At 35.7% G+C, this 18,374-nt stretch overlaps 1 protein-coding gene across 3 annotated transcripts in view; it reads right to left on the bottom strand.

Annotated features, from left to right (window-relative positions):
- EMB976 (Tetratricopeptide repeat (TPR)-like superfamily protein) overlaps positions 1-18,374 on the bottom strand; it is a 146,848-nt gene that overhangs the window by 86,329 nt on the left and 42,145 nt on the right. For all 3 annotated transcript variants that reach the window (XM_089803487.1, XM_089803490.1, XM_089803489.1), the window contains exons 2-6: positions 3,891-5,295; positions 3,435-3,749; positions 2,817-2,921; positions 2,570-2,657; positions 2,117-2,238 (exon numbers count right to left, since the gene is read on the bottom strand). In XM_089803487.1, the coding sequence (XP_089659613.1) occupies positions 2,117-2,238; positions 2,570-2,657; positions 2,817-2,921; positions 3,435-3,749; positions 3,891-5,295 (2,035 nt within the window). The remainder of the gene's footprint in view (positions 1-2,116; positions 2,239-2,569; positions 2,658-2,816; positions 2,922-3,434; positions 3,750-3,890; positions 5,296-18,374) is intronic.

Here is an 18,374-nt window from a genome sequence, read left to right as displayed (position 1 = left end):
CTGTTACAATGATATCTTAAAAGTCACAGCTAAATCCAGTTGAAGTTAGAGCAAAATACAGAAATTCTAGTTTGATGGGAATAAACAGTTTTGTTATCCATCGCACCATCATTTACACATGGAAGGATCAACATTCATATTATTTGATAGATAATCATATGATTCTTCCCCTATACTGATTGCACTTACATTTACCATATGGCTATCGTTGTATTTGCAGAATTAGGATCTGATACCATATTGAATTTTTGGATCTATTGCAAATGTAATAGCACTGCCATCATTTTTGGTATGTGTTTTCCAAATGGCAGCAACCTCTTATTTAAATTAAGAATAAACCATGAAGAGACATGGGACATGGGACATGTCTATAGGACTATTAGATGATTAATATAATATAATAACCATTTAATCATTGTTTTATATATATATTTCTCTCATATAACAATAAACTTAAATATATGACATCTCATACATAATTATATATAGGTATATCCGACAGAAGCTACCAAACATCAATACTCTCCCTTACGTATAGTTTGTTTACTATCATAAAATCTTCCTTGTGTGAAGTTTATTGCATAGCCACAGGTTTAACATCATTGTATTATTGTTGTGGAATATTGTAGTAAATACGAAATCACCTGTCTACTTGTTTAAAATACCATCTATGTACTTTTGTGGCATGCACCCTTGGCAATGAAAAAATATGACTCCATTGATTGGGAGGTCAAAACTTCTCCTTTTGGCATTCTTTAAGGCTTTTCCCGGTCAGCTGGTGATGCAAGAGTTCCTCAAAAATGACTACTTCAACTGCAATGATCCTTCTTTGCATGAGGAACTCGACTGTCTCTGTAGCACAGTCAATTTTGAGGAATAACAATTCTATCATCGACAACCCATATTCATCTCCATAGTTTTGTTTTGAGGCAATCAATCTTTGATGACTGCGATACACTGGATTGTGGCATCAATTTTCTCAGGACTAGGCATTACTCTGATAACACTGCCAACCATAAAATTGTGAATCCTTACAAGTGTCCCAACTATAATGTCGCACACTTGGGAGAAATTGACGACTGCCTGGTATTTCTTAGAGTGCAAGCACAACTGAAAAAACTTCAATTAAACAATAGGAAATGCCAACAGTACTATCCCTGCCATCATGAACATATCTACTCCTGCCTCTGCTATTCCAATGTTTTGTGTCCATGGACTGCAAAAGATTTCCTTTATTCATTAATTTTGTGTGCCCTTATATTACACAAACTCTTCTCTTATTGGTTCGATGTCATTGTCAGATATATAGTACTACATCAGAGATTATGGTTTTTGGTTGTGAGTGACATGTCACATATTCCATTTTACATTTACAGTTGGCTCTGATAACATGTTGATTTTCTCGGATCGCTGCAAATGTAATAGAACTGCCTTCTTGGTATTTGTGTTTTAAGTGCAGCGATCTTTCTTTATATTGTGGATGAGATATGGAAAGACATGTCCCTTCGTGGGACATTTCTATTCATTAATACTTAATTAATATAATAGTTTATTATTTAACTACACACAAACATAGATATATATATAACTTCAGTTAGGTCTCGTGAGTTTATCCAACTGAAGCTACCAAACATTAACAATTGGAACATTTGTTTGCTCTCCCTTACATGATCATTAGAAAATTATCTTTCATCAATCAAAATGCCAGATATCTGTATAAATTGGATAACCAAACCACATTGTATACTTCTCCAAAATTTCCAAGACACTAGAAATCCAAACAAATCTTTATAAATGTAGAAACAACGCTTGACAATTTTCCGGGTAGATTGTGTAATAGTTTATCTACCAAGAAAATTGTCAAGCATTATCTTTGGATTGTGGAAATCTATACTCTTTAATGTAGAAACAAGGTAAGAATTCCTATAATGATACATGTGTGTGAGTGATAAATTCGTTACCATGGAAACATAGCCTCCAGAAACATGTGTTATCCTATTTTTTGGTAATCATCTTAAGATTCTATCCACAATATAAAACAGTTTGTACCACTCAATCGATCTCCATGATTACCACATTCAATAAAAAGCAAAAAGCTAAGAGACGTGTTGCATACCAGCTTTCCCATAACAGCTTATCATGTTGCTATATGCCTTTTCATCAACTGTAATTCCAGATGTCAAGAGACAATTGAATATCTGAATGGCATTCTCTAATTCACCAGCCTTTCCAAAGACACTGCAAATGTGAAGCCAAAATGCAATAAGTCAGTATTATCTACAAAAGAATATTTAGGATAATCAAATATAAATTATTCAAAAAAACTTATGTCAATTAAATAGCAAAAGAAAAATGAATTATGCAAGAATGGTCCAGTACAAAATGTTATCCATAAAATTTGGCCTTCAGTTAAGACCTTAAGGACGATAGCTAATTTGAATTTTTTCTGTTAATAGTGCTTGTTATTAACCCAGTCATCCAAAATAAAATAAAAAATTTATATAGATATTCTGTTGCTTCACCAACAAAAGAAAACTGATGTCCAACAAATTGGTTCAGATCTCTGTACCTAAGCATTGTGTCGTATGTCTGAAGTGAGGGAACAACACCAGCAGCCTGCATATCAGTATATATATTGATAGCATCTTCAATTTTTCCTGCAGTTAAATTCAACTCAATTGGCCAAAATGTCATTAGAAAAAATAATTTTCCAATCTAATTTTACAAATCAATACCAGTTTAAGCTGAGCAATATTAAAAAGGCACTAGATCTGAACATATTTAGTATCAAGTATGGAATTGAAGTTCCCACATACCTGCATCTAGCTTCGATTTAATAAAGGTGTTATAAGCAATGGTGTCCAGCACAATGTCATCCTCACAAGTCTTCTGAATAAGTTCCCCGGCTTCCTTAAATTTACCTGTCAAACAAAAGTTACAGAAAATCATTAAAATTTGTATTGCCTTGATACAAATAAACACTCATTCTTGGTTATTCTTAAAGCAGCAAGGCATATAAATGTTACAATAAAAGACTGCAAAAGATTGTAGAAAGTGCCAATGTAAAAGTGCATAGAACAAGGCATCAAAAGTAGAAAATATAAGCAAATGATCCCCTAGAAGACTTCAGCTGCAAGGAAGAAGAAATTGAATACTAAGCTACAAGCGAGAAGAAGTTAGAAGGGAAGCAATGGGCTGAACATATACAAGGACATATTTTCCAAAAAAATTATTCAGAAAATCTAATTCTTGGGGATAAAGATATTGGCACACAAACTAGAAGAATATTAGCAAGTACATCAGAAGATGCAATTTTTTCCTATCTAAAAGAGAGCCTGAGGACTTTGCAGAAGCTAGCAAAGACAAACATTGAAGTGATGCTATGGAAGAAGAGTTGAATCAGATTTTTCATAACGTTAAATTCTACCACATACCCTCTTTGGTAAAAGCATTCACCATTGAGCTAATAACTACGCAATCACGACTATGTCCTTGTTTCTCCATCACCTCAAAAAGATGAAGTGCATCTTGTAGTTTACCACATTTAGCACAGGCATCTATGATGGAATTATAGACAAATCTTCCAGAAGGTGGCCCCAAAGATGAGGTTGTATGAAATACATTTAATGCTTCTCCCAGTTGCTTTTTCCTTCCATAAAAGTTGATCAGACAAGAAAGTGCCATGTCATCAGGCTTGAAACCAAGGTCAACCATTTCATCATAAAGAGATTTTGCTCTACTTATGTCACCTGCAAAACAACATTATCAGAATTTACTTTTTAAAATTCTTTCAGTTATCATCAAGCAATTCGTACTTTACTGACATCAATTTGCAAAGTGCCCAAAATTTAGCATACAAAAACAAAGTTTATTTTTCAAGACCAACACACCTTCCTTTACAAATTGGACAATGAGTTGGCTGGTTGTAGAAATACCATTGGACTGTTCAAGGAGCTTTTTATGTAGGACTTTTGCATCATCTCCACGATCAGAACTCCTATAAAAGTAAAGCATCAAACCGAGAACAACAGAATCTGGGTTTTTTATACCTCTAAACAAATTTTCAGCATCAGAAAGTCTTCCATTGTCTCCATAGGCTTGTATTAGTATTGTCTTGAGAGTCTCATCTACAATCATTCCTTTTCTTTTAATCTCCTCAATTAGTAACTCGGCCTCCCTAATCATACCTGATTTTCTGTAAACATTCATCATCGCCCCATAAAGCCCCCTATCAATCTCCACAGACTCTTTCCTCAACTGGATAATTAATGTTTTCGCCTTCTGTATAAAGCCTGCATCTGTATATAAATTCAACATATTACTATATGCAACATTGTCCAAGTATCCAGATGTTAACATAGCCTGAAATGTCTTTTCAGCAGACTCCACATTCTGTTGCATAACATGACAGCGAAGCAAAGCTCTCCATGCAAATTTGGAAAGCTTAACATTCTTATCCTTCATGTCCTCCAGAACCTTCAGTGCTTGATCATAATCTCTTGCTTTCAAATATACCTGTGACATTGCAACATATGTTTTTTCATGAGTGAGAAGCCCAGTTTTCCTCATTTCTTTAAAAGTTATTTCAGCATCTTCATACAATCCCAACTTGCCATACAAAGTGATAAGAATGCTACATATAACTTCATCTGCATCTACTCTATTTCTCTCCATCTCAGACAAAATTAAAAGAGCACGCTGCAGATCACCACTTTTGGAACAAACATTAAGAATTGAAGCATATGTATACCTACTTGGCACAATAGCTTGTGATGTCATATCATCAAAAATTAATAATGCATCTTCTCGTTTACCTTGCCCCACAAGCATATTGATGATACTACTATATGTTGTTTCATTTGGAACAAAACCCAACAATTTCATGTCTTCAAGCATTGTTAAAGCTTCCTCTGTTTTACCCTTTTTGCTGTATAAATCAACTAACAGAGTATATGTGAAATGATCAGGCTTCACTCCTGCAATAGACATTTCTTCCCACAACTGGATAGCAGCATCATACATGGATGCTTTATGCAAAGAAGAAATCATGAAATTATGAACTGTGAGAGATGGAACAAGTCCTCGTTCTCTTGCTGCATGATAAAATGACAACATATCATCATGATGGTTCCATCTAGCATAAGCACATATCATTGTCCCAACAGCTACTTCATCTGGTTCGCAACCTGACTCAATCATCTCAATAAAAGCTTCCTCTGCAAGATTAAGCTTTCCCGCATTGTCGTAAATGCGTAAAACAATTGTGTATGCAATGACACTTGGCGTATAACAAATCTGCACAAGACCAAATAAAAAGTAACTTCAAAGTCAAAAACTGCATCCATTTGCTGATAAAAGTTAATCCATTCCTATATTTTATTAGTAGTTTAACATAAATACTTTAAATCAATTTAAGAGGAGTTTCTTCTATTGTTTCAAACATTTATATATTTCCTTTATTCTCCACCATTGACAAAGCAATTGAAAGCCGACTATCTTCTTCCATTGAGTACTCTGTAACGCTGCTTACTTTTTGTGTCATTTCATTTTATGTGTTATATTTGTGTAGTTTACTTGCAAACTAATGTTTTGCATAGTCACCTACAGACGGGGAGACTTGGAGAGCTTCAGTACTGGTATGGCAATTTTTCAAAAATAGGAGACGGCAATTTTTCAAAAATACAATTGAATAATTTCCAAGAAATATTATAACATAGAGCTTTGAAATCAGAAGACAAGAATAATGGAAAGATATGAATATTAAAAAATTTAAAATCATTGAATCAAAACATGAGACATCATATAGTCTACTGTCTACAGGTAATGTCATTTACTGATGTAATATTGTTTCATATAGAGCCAAATAGATTAAAACTAACACTGCATATTTGATTTCTAAGTATCGCATTAGCAGATCATATCAGATTATGATTATCTTTACATATTAAAATTTGAAATTCAAAAATATATTGTTTGATGCAGAATTTCTGGTATGCAAACAAAAAACTCAGAACTCTAACCAAAAATCAGAAATCTATCTAGTATCATCTATTCCACAATGTTTTGATCATCCATCAAGTCTTCAGCTATGATGCTGTCCAGATAATTATCACTCTCCACCTCAGGTTCCTCTGATGGTAGTACAACTGAGGGTAACTCATTAAGTCCATATGGTTCAACCGCTTCTTCCTCCATGGTAGCAGCATCTCCATCAAGTGCAATTTGGTCCCATTTTGCTGAAGGACCTTCTACGTCTCCAAGATCACTAAAAACAAATAAAACAATGCGGCAAATAAAAACAGTAAAACTAAAACCTAAACACAGTCTGATCGCAGCCAAATGCAAATGCAGGGTATGGAAAAAATATATATTTAACCTACCTTCCAAGTGCCCGTGTCTCTAGTTAGGACCTAAAACGATGGTCAAAGACTAAAAAATGAAATGTTTTGTTTTTAATGCACTTTTTCTTCTGGAGATGCCTGGGAGACATCAAATTTCATGGCAGGAGACTGCAAGACTTCATGTCAAAGTCTCGGCTCAATTTTGAAGGCTCCGGAGTCATGCAAGGTATCGGAGACATCTCCATCTCCAAGACGCATCTTGCCAGGGGGGGAATGTGTCTCCTAGTGACTAGGAATTTTTCTGAAGTTCACTTGAAATATATATATGTTTAAAGGAAAACAGGCAAGTATTTACATACTCTTTTTTTATGCTCAGATAAGCATGTTTCCATTTTACGCATGTATTCAACACATCCTTTAAAGGTATACAGGCAATATCCGCACTAACAATTATATGAAGAAAAATGGTACCTAATCTTTAACAAATACTAAATTATAGTATTGTGAACTCAAAAATAACCTAGAGCTATAAACATGCTAATGGCTGGAGTCAGAGGCAGTGGTGAATGTTAACATTACTTGAATGTTGCAATCTTCTCTTCTTGGTGTGGCGGCATCTTAAATGCTGTAACCTCTATTTATGGTGATTTCATCAAGGCTCCTATCTCCCTTAAATGCATGCACTTAAATATTTTAAGTGCTGTAATCTTCTATTAGGGTGATGCGGTGGCTTGTAGACAGCAAAGATTTATCACTTACACAAGACAATAATTAAGATTTTACACTAGCCGAAATGAAATCTACACTCCAATTATAAATCTCAAGATCTTCAAAGATCTTCACCAATGTTTGAAACTTCCAAGATCTTCAAAAATTTGTTTGCGAATATAAATTGAGCAATTGCAATCAATAAGATCAAATGCGATCCTTGAGTAGAATTACCTCAATGAGTGAGCAATTTCACCCATAATTCAATTATGCAAAACTATAAGAGTTTTCATCCTCCAATCTTTAACACCAAGGATTTGTCCTTGAATGCTTAGAAACTAAAATATGAAATGAATAGAAATAGTTTCAAATAGATAGATGATGCGTTAATGTGAGCCTTGACTTACTTTTCTAGGCACCTTGCTTCAGACCAAACATACGGACACTCATTGTCATTACATTTGGTAGTTGGTTGAGGACGGGAAAATATGGTTGCTGTATGCTCCAACAGCGGATGTTGTATGTTCCAACAACGGATCAGATAGCAGACATTCCCACCAAGCCTCTTGGTCTAGATAAGTTTGTTATATTCAGGGAGCAACTTGGTGTTGTGGACAGATGGGACATTAAGGGAGAGTATTAGAATACTATTACATTAATTTATTAGTCATTTTAGTATACTATGTATATTAGGTAGATAAGATCATTTCTATGATCTTCTTCTGTTTCTTAGTAGAAACTTTCTATTTTGTACCTATTGTAAATTCTTTATGATGATCTCTTCGATAATTTGTTAATACAATCAATAATTTACCAATTACTTGAGTAATAATGAAGTCAGGTCAGATTCATACATAACAAGTTTCAATCAATACCTATTGACAACCATAATGAAGATTGACAAAATCTATGCCTCTAAGCTTGAAAAAAGGCGAGAAAGGAAGTTAAAAGCATATTTAGGAGCAGACTATGAGATAAGATAATCTCTAGGATTAGTGTAAAAATTTACAAAATATTTTCCTCGAACAATAAAATTGTTGTAGAACTAAATTTTCAGCTCAAACTTGTCAATATGAAAATCTTATGCCTAAAACTTTACATGAGCTTTATTGTCTCATAGATCATAAAGGATTCCCATTTTATTAACACAGATGCAAGTTCTAGGTGAATTTTGACTAAATAAAATGGTTATTTTATGTTTGATAATATTAAATGACAGAGTTGGGCTAAAGAGAGTAACTCCGTTGGTGCTAAAACCTAATTAAACCAAGATTTAAGCCCCAGTAACTTAACCAAATAGTAAGTTAGGGGCAGACTATGAGATAAGATCATCTCTAGGATTAGTGTAAAAATTTACAAAATATTTTCCTCGAACAATAAAATTGTTGTAGAACTAAATTTTAAGCTCAAACTTGTCAATGTGAAAATCTTATGCCTAAAACTTTACATGAGCTTTATTGTCTTGTAGATCATAAAGGATTCCCATTTTATTAACACAGATGCAAGTTTTAGGTGAATTTTGACTAAATAAAATGGTTATTCTATGTTTGATTATATTAAATGACAGAGTTGGGCTAAAGAGAGTAACTCCGTCGGTGCTAAAACCTAATTAACCCAAGATTTAAGCCCCAGTAACTTAACCAAATAGTAAGTTAAAATTGATCAAGATGCCCCAAAAAATTAAAAATGGACAAAAAAACTGTAATGACCCGTACCAATAGGCCACTAAACAAACTCTAAATTTAACACACTGCTAAAATATATTGCTGAAATAAAAGAAATAATAGTGCCAATGTATTCATTCAATGAAAACCAAAAATTTTTTACAAATGATATGGCAAATTTCAGCACCAAAACATTATGACATAGCACATTACAGAGAAACCCTAACTGGCTGTATACAATTGAGAACTTGTTGCAACTACAGATTGAAAAGAAGACCCTAGATTGATCAAATATTGGAGACTGACTGCTGAAGATGATATGGTGAAAGTGCAACTCCAACTAAAACTCCAAATCAGCAATTAAGCACAAATGAAAGGACTGGAATATCCTTCCCACAACTGCAATAATTCAGGTGATCTCTCACACCCTCAAAATTGCGTACCAATTGAGAGTTTTCGTTCTCAATGGCCAATTGTGACTATTTGCAAAAACCCTAGGCTCCACAACGCACATAAGCAAAAATCAATAATAAGTCTCAATGATAGACAATGAGGCCTCAATGCCTATTTATTCTTTTTTTCCTTGATAGGTCGGCCTCCCTTTTTAATTTTTCTCCGCTTCTTCCAGCAACCTCTAGAAGCTGTTTTTATTTAATTTATAAAGTTACTTTGTAATATATATTTTTTAATTGATAACTTTATAATTAATTCCTCCCAAAAAAAATGGGACATTACAGGTCCGCCCCTCCTAAAATTGCTTGGCCTCAAGCAATCTTAATGCTGGATGCTGCAAAATCACTTCTCCCTCCCAAGTAGCATCTTCAATAGGTAAATCTTTCCACTTAACTAGATACTCTTTGATTACTCTCCTGCGAAGCTGCTTCTCTCTACTATCCAAAATGAATTCTAGCACTAAGATCAATTTCCCTTCATCATCCAAGGGAGGTAATACTACAGAAGGCATCACATTCTAACCCAACGCCTTTTTGAGGCGTGATACATGAAACACATTGTGCACTCGACTATCTGTGGGAAGCTCCAACTCATAAGCCACCTCACCAACTCGTTTGATGATCTTGAATGGTCCATAATAGCGTGGCTTGAGTTTCTCTGTACCACTCTTCTTGAGAGTGGACTGCTTATATGGCTGCAACATGAGGTAAACCATATCATTTATCTCAAAACTATGCTCAGTCCTCTTCTTGTCTGCATACTGTTTTTGCCGGTTCTGAGCTCTAGCAATGTTGTTTTTGAGAGTAGCAACTATATCCTTACTTTCCTGTAATAGTTCACCTACACGGGGTACTCGACTGTCTCCCAACAAAAAATCTAAGAAACTAGGTGCCTCATAACCGTAAAGTGCCATGAAGGGTGTCATTTGTATAGTCATATGATATGTAGTATTGTAACAATACTCACAGAGATATATCCATCTGACCCAAGCTTGATGTTGATCTGCCACATAATTCCTCAAATACCCTTCCACCCATTTGTTTACAATCTCTGTTTGACCATCAGTCTATGGGTGATAACTGGTACTAGGTGTAAGCTCAGTGCCAGACAACCAAAATATCTCCTGCCAAAAGTGACTCATGAAGCGGCTGTCCCTGTCACTCACAATGCTCCGAGGTAACCCGTGTAATCTAAAAATCTCCTTGAAGAAGACCTCTGCCACCTGAGTTGCTGAGTATGTAGTAGCGATAGGGAAGAAGTGAGCATATTTTGTCAGCCTATCCACCACCACATAGATACAATCACGCCCTTGGGCCCTAGGCAAGCCCGTAATAAAATCCATAGAGATGCACTCCCACTTCCTGTCAGGAATAGGAAGTGGCTATAGGAGCCCTGTTGGATAAGTGTGCTCTTGTTTGTTCTGCTGGCAAACATGACACTCACGCACATACTGCAAAACATCAACCTTAAGTCCCTTCCAAGTGAATCGTTCCCGTACTAACCTGTAAGTCTTGAAATACCCAGGATGGCCTGCTGTAGGTGAATTATGGAATGCTCTCAAAATCAACTGCTTCACTTTCAATCCTGGGACTAAGTAAATCCTGTTCTTGTAAATGATCAAATCATCTATGAGAGTGTATCTGGTGTCGATTGTTGTCCCCTCCACTATAGAAGAGGCCCACGTGTCTTTGGCATATTCTGCTACAATCAAGTGTCACCAATCCTCTAATATCTGAATCATAGAAGTGAGGTGTGGCCTACGGGATAAAGCATCTGCAACAATATTTTGTGTCCCCTTAACATATGTGATATCAAAATCATATGCCTGTAACTTACTCACCCACTTCTGCTAACGATCATTCAGGTCCCACTGTCCCAAAAAGTGCTTCAAACTATTATGATCAGTTTCAATACAAAATTTGCTGCCCACAAGATACTGTCTGAATTTGGCCAAGGCATGCATGATGGCCAAGACATGCATGATGGCCAGCGTCTCCTTATCATATATGTTGAATGATCTCTCAGCCCCTCTGAGTTTCCTACTCTCATAAGCTATAGGATGCTTGTCCTGCATGAGTACAGCACCAACTCCCTCTCCAGAAGCATCACATTGAAGCTCAAATGGCTTCGTGAAATCAGGCAATGCTAATATTGGGCATGTAGTCATTATTTCCTTGAACTGCATAAAAAACTCCTGTGCCTCCCGAGTCCACACAAATGCCCCTTTCTTCAGCAAATCTGTCATGGGCGCTGCATGTCGTGAGTAGCCACTAACAAACCTGCGATAGAATCCACATAGACCAAGGAACCTTCTTAACTGTGTAAGGTTCTCTGGTGGTGGCCAATCAACAATAGCACGGATCTTTTCAGGATCCATTCGCACTCCTTCCGCACTAATGATGTGTCCAAGATACAACAATTCTGTCATCCCCAAATCACATTTGGACTCCTTGGCATACAAGGACTCGCTCTGTAAAATGCTTAATACTGTCTCCAAGTGCTTTAAATGTTCCTGACATGTCCTGCTATAGATCAAAATATCATCAAAGAACACTAGCACAAATTTCCTCAACTGATAGTGGAAGACCTTGTTCATAGTGGACTGAAAAGTGGCAGGTGCATTAGTCAAACCAAAAGGCATGACTACAAACTCAAAATGACCGTAATGACATCTAAAAGCAGTTTTTTCAATATCCTGCTCTCGAACTCTGATCTGGTGATAGCCTGAACTCAAATCAATTTTTGTGAAAGAACAAGCCCCATGCAATTCGTCTATCAGCTCATCGATGCGTGGGATGGGATACTTGTTCTTTATAGTTCTCTTATTCAACACCCTATAATCAATACACATTCGTAGAGTTCCATTCTTCTTTTTAACCAAAACAACAGAGGATGCAAAAGGTGACTTACTTGGTCTGATGTGTCCCATTGCTAGCAACTCGTTGATGGTCCTCTCGATCTCATCTTTGAGTCGTTTTGGGTGCCGGTATGGTGTGATCATGACAGGCTTAGCACCTTCCTCCAACTCGATAATGTGCTCAATACCTCTGTCTGGTGGCCTGCCTGGTGGAATCTCACTGAATACCTTCCCATACTTGATTCTCAATTTTTGAATATCTGGATGATATTCAATCTTATGTTGCTCCCCCTGGGTAGGCATCAAGGCACATATTGCTGCCCATTCTATATTATTATGCCTGGCTAATCTCTCCAACTGCCTAAATGAGATAGTCCTGACATCACCATTACGAATAGCCTTGAACACATGAGTCCTGCCATCCACCAAGAATCGTATCTCCATATCCTCTAATCTCAGGGTAACCTCCTTCAAAGAATGTAGCCATTGCATCCCAAGTACTATGTCCATGTCACCCATGTTGACCACATGATAGTCCGCCTTAAACTCATAGTTGTTTAGGCGCAAAGGTAGATCTCGCACCATCCTATCACAACGAAGAGTATATCCATCAACTACCTTAACTCGTAGTCCCTCGAACTCCTCAGTAATGAGTCCACGCCTCTCCACAAATCGTGCATCAATGAAATTATGCGTGGCACCTGTATCCAACAGAGTTATAATCTTTTGTCCTGCCAAGACTCCTCGAAATCTGAAAGATCCCTCTCTTTGAATACTAGACAGACATGCCTCCTGTAAATGTATCTCTGGAGCCTCTTTATTCTCAACACTATCTACCTCTTGTTCACCCTCTACCTCATCAGGATCCTCATCATGGTGCTCTGAGATGTCTGAATCTGAACCTTCATAATAAGCCCACACCACCTGGTTAGCCTTCCCCTTAGGCTTCATAGGACAATCATGACCAAACTCATAGGAACCTTTGCAAAAGAAGCATAGCTTCTTCCTATGCAAGTCATTAAGTGTTTCCTTATCCCAAGGTGTAGCTAGCTTGTCTTTTGAGTCACTAACCTTCTCTTTACCCTTGCTGAATTCCCCTTTGTTATCTCTAAATGATGAAGAACCCTTTGAACTAAACCGGTTTGTTGGAGCTGCAAGTTCCATACTGCGGGCTTTCTTCATGGCTTCCTGTAATGTAGGAGGATCAAAGGCCTTTACCCACCCCTTAAGTGGTTCAGTTAATCCCTCTGTGAATAAAATGACTAGCCTCCTTTCTGAAATGTCAGGCACCATCACTGCAAGCTTCTGGAAGTCATTGATAAATTGTTCTAAGCCTCCTGACTGTCTCAACTGGGCTAACTCCCGGAAATAAACTTCAAGATTTTTTTTATCAAACCTTTCTATCAATCTATCCACAAACTCTTGATAAGTGGTTACCTGATTGCGTTGCAATGTGATCATGCCATGTGTCCACCAATCATGTGCTGCCCCATCTAAGTGTAAAGTGGCATACTTGAGTGCTTCAATTTCTGTCATAGTCTTCAGAGATAGGAAAGTATCCACCTTATGAATCCAAGCACGAGCAGTCATTTTTCCACTGCCATCAAATGTGGGTAATACCAACTTGTTGGTGACCTGTTGCAACCCACTGTGTTTATCTACTTGCTTCTGCCTGGTAGCTCTATAGTTCAAGTACCTGTCAAACGTCCATCCATCCTGTACATATTCTGGTAATGAATCCCACTCATTCCTCGCTTGTCGGAGTTCATCTACAATATCTGTTACCATAGCATCAGGTGTGCGTGCTGGAGTTTCTTCTCTAAATGTAGGACGTGTGGGTCTATCAGCTGTTCCAGATCGTGTCCTATGTTGTGATCCTACTATGCTCTTGTCATCCTGGTCATTATTATGATTATCCCTCCTATTTTCCCCAATCAAATGTTGCATCATAACCATCATTGCTTGTGTACTTGCCTCTATTGACTGTAGAAGCCTCTCCTGTTGTTGTAAAGTCTCATCATTTTGCACACTTCTGGATGGACTTTGAGAATGTCTCTCAGCCATATTCTTAGTTATGTTGGTTCCTTTGTAAACTAAATTAAATGGTGGCTAGGTAACCCTATCAGGCTGGCAGGAAACCGCTCTGATACCACTGTAATGACCCGTACCAATAGGCCACTAAACAAACTCTAAATTTAACACACTGCTAAAATATATTGCTGAAATAAAAGAAATAATAGTGCCAATGTATTCATTCAATGAAAACCAAAATTTTTTTACAAATGATATGGCAAATTTCAGCACCAAAACATTATGACATAGCACATTATAGAGAAACCCTAACTGGCTGTATACAATTGAGAACTTGTTGCAACTACAGATTGAAAAGAAGAACCTAGATTGATCGAATACTGGAGACTAACTGCTGAAGATGATATGGTGAAGTGCAACTCCAAATCAGCAATTAAGCACAAATGAAAGGACTGGAATATCCTTCCCACAGCTGCAATAATTCAAGTGATCCCTCACACCCTCAAAATTGCGTACCAATTGAGAGTTTTCGTTCTCAATGGCCAATTGTGACTATTTGCAGAAACCCTAGGCTCCACAACGCACATAAGCAAAAATCAATAATAAGTCTCGATGATAGACAATGAGCCCTCAATGCCTATTTATTCTTTTTTTCCTTGATAGGTCGGCCTCCCTTTTTAATTTTTCTCCGCTTCTTCCAGCAACCTCTAGAAGCTTTTTTTATTTAATTTATAAAGTTACTTTGTAATATATATTTTTCAATTGATAACTTTATAATTAATTCCTCCCAAAAAAAATGGGACATTACAAAAACAATGTCTCTTCTATTGCCCGGATCGTTTTTATTATGAGCATTTAGCCTCAAAATGTCATAGTGCAGCACCAATGGAGACTCTATAGTATGGTACTAAGAATATGGATGCCAAAGATTCACTCCAATCCAAATGAAGAAACATACAAAGGGAATCTAGAGGACAGTAAGAATGTTTCTGTTGCATTGATTATATTTATCAAACTGTCCTCGAATTCTTTGGTACCAGATGAAGAGGAGACAAGGAATGATCGCAATTCGGCAATGATAAAATTTGAATAATTCAATTCAAAGTACACTGATGGTGGTACTTGTCACTGCTTCACCGAAGCTAGGGATAACACTTATATCTCCTTATAGAAGAAGCAACATAAACTAGAAAAGTTAAATCCCTCATCCATGTACCCTCCATGAAATTGGTTGACAAGTTTTTTGTTAGTTCTCCGAGATCGTTGCAAATGTAATAGCACTACCTTTGTGATATGTGTTTCCCAAATGCAAATGATCTCTTCCATTTATATGGACAATAAACCAAGAAGAGACATGTCCCTTCACTAATATAATGACAATTTATATTTATATATATATATTCTATTACTCATTATATTAATTTCTCTAATATAATAATACTTAAATATATTATTTTTATCTCACATATAATGAACATATATATAAATTTTATCTCATAGATAATAATTATATATATATATATATATACACACACACACACACATTAGTATTGGCTTATATGTTTATCCAACTAAAGCTACCAAACATTAACACTCCCTCTTAGTTAGGGAGGATAAGCACAAGATATTACCTCAATGAAAAATCAGTAATGACAAGTTTTAAGAATATCTTTGATTAGAAGATATCCACCATTTAGATAGCATCTCATTATATCAAGAGTAATGGCCTCCTGAATGTCAAGTCAGATGACATTCACCAAGTACTCTAAAAATGTTCATAAGGTACATTCGCATGTATCCTCAATGATACTTACCATAGGAACAGCCATGGTCTGTTTAAGGAACTTAATCCAATGTGCAAGTAATCAATCATCTACTGTGATCTGCTTAGACAACATAAGAAGCCCATCACAATAGAAGGCCATGGTCTGTTTAAGGAACCTAATCCACCATGCAAGTAATCATCTATTCTAATCTACTTATATGCCATAGGATGTCCATCACAATAGAAGGCCATGGTCTGTTTAAGGAACTTAATCCACTATGCAAGATGTCATCTACAATGATTTGTTTCAACCATCATAGGATGTCTATCAAAATAGACTAAGTTATTAAAAGATTGTCACCTTACGATAAATCCTACAAAATAAAGTGATAATTATTTGGAAGTCATTACTTTCTCATGATATACACAGGGGTTAGGCCCATCAAAATTATGTGGTCACACGCATGGATTTTCAGACTCCATCTGAATATCAATCTTCTGAGCTCCTCATCCAATTTTGTCTCTGATGAAGTGTTAGGCTCCCTCAAAATCTGATATCATTTTCCTACAAGAACATTCTCGGAGAGAAAAGAACGGATCAAGGCAAAAGGCTCTTATAGTATCTATAGGAATACAAATAAGAGATTAATTACAAGAAGTAAATAGAAGTAGTTCTCAAGTTATAATAATCAGAAAATACTTATCTCTTGTAGTCAATGGATAATGCCCTTCAAACAATACTTGATCCTCTTTAGCATTACATAGATTAATGCTCCATCCTCCAAGCTCATAGAAATATGATTAATTTTATATATATATATATATATATATATATATATATATATATATCACAATATCCAATATAAATTATATGATTAATTTTATATATATATATATATATATATCACAATATCCAATATAAATTATGTTATCTGATTCTCCCACATATATTTATTTAATGTCACACTATATTAGAATATAAAGGGAGCTTCACATCTATGTTCATTGTCACAATAATATAAGGTATAAACAATAGTCATAATATAATAATTACATTAAAGTACCTTAATAGGTGGGTCCCTCGCGTACCTGATCTGTACTCACCTCTTTCAAGTGTCTTTCAGTAGCATCTGTGTCACCTCCTTACGTGGGATTACCGCCCAAGTCTTATTGGTGGCAAGCTCTTTTTATTGTTTGTTTGCTAATACCTTTGTTTTGTAATAACTCTGTCTTTATAACCACTTAGCTACAGAAAATCTAGTCATGACCACCTGTAATATATATTACTACGTGCCCAATCGCTGCTCAACTTCTTCCATATCTACAACATCAACATCTCTGAGTTTATAGAACTTGCTAATATCATCATATGTGGAATGTCTCATTATTCTTTATGATTTTGTCATTATGGCTTCCAATCCTTTCGCGATGTGGAAGGATACAGAAATCCCTGTTGTTAACAGGTGGCAAATAAGATATTTGATCTAGTTGTACTGATACTCTTAATCTGCAATGTAAATGCAGATTTTACACAGTTGTATATAGACACGGGGATATAAGCCTGGAGAAGAGAGACAGCCGTTATGTATCACCTCAATAATTGTTGTGGAAATAGCACCATCATTGGTTAACTCTGCTGATATATTCTCCTGTCTAGAATATGTTTGTAATATTCTTCCACGGCAATATTAAAATTATCTTTGCAACATGAATTCATGGCATTACAAGAGTCCGAATGAAATATTAAAAACACTAAACAATTGCATGCATATATTTATTCACATATTCCCTCCATGTTCGTGTTTCTCATCAAATATTTTCTTAAAACTGCTCAGAAAATTATAATCTCTGTCATTTTTTATTTCCTTTTCTACATTTGTAATTTAGCTCTGATACCATGTCAATTTTTCGGGATCGTTGCAAATGTAATAGCACTGCCTCTATGATATATATTTTCCAAATACAAATGATCTCTTCAATTTATATGGAAAATAAACCAAGACATGTCCCTTCATTATTATAATAACAATTTAATTTTATATATATATTTTTTATTATTTTTTTTTTTTTTCATTAATCATTATGTTAATTCCTCTAATATAATAATACTTAGATATATAAATTATATCTCATATATAACAAGGGGCTCAAGCACCGAAGTTCCTACCTTTTGTTGTGGTGGGTTAATTAATTGTGGTCTTCAAATAGAATAATAGATGTGACGGCAAGCTTTTAGTTTATGATACCTGTTTCAGGAATTGTTTTGATTTTGATGCAATGGTTTTGTGTAGTGTAAACAAGTGTTCAAACACAAATAGTCTCAACCAAGACAATCCTAGGATCTCCAAGCCTTGAAAAATAAACTTGAAGAAATTGACCCTCCTAGGAAACAAATGGTGAAACAATAACACATAGACATGACATTGTTAAATAAGAATTGCATTTAATTTATTGGAACTATATAGAATACTCTCATCTTACTAAACTAAAAAATTCTATCACACTTGAGGGCTCTAGCTCTTAAATCTAAATCAATTTTTTCGAGTGATAACCAT

The sequence above is a fragment of the Cupressus sempervirens genome, chromosome 10, assembly GCF_028749045.1.
Source record: "Cupressus sempervirens isolate cs-2001-9-10 chromosome 10, ASM2874904v1, whole genome shotgun sequence".
NCBI lineage: Eukaryota > Viridiplantae > Streptophyta > Pinopsida > Cupressales > Cupressaceae > Cupressus > Cupressus sempervirens.
The sequence above is the reverse complement of the archived record's forward strand: the minus strand, read 5'-3'. Positions and strand labels throughout refer to the sequence as shown.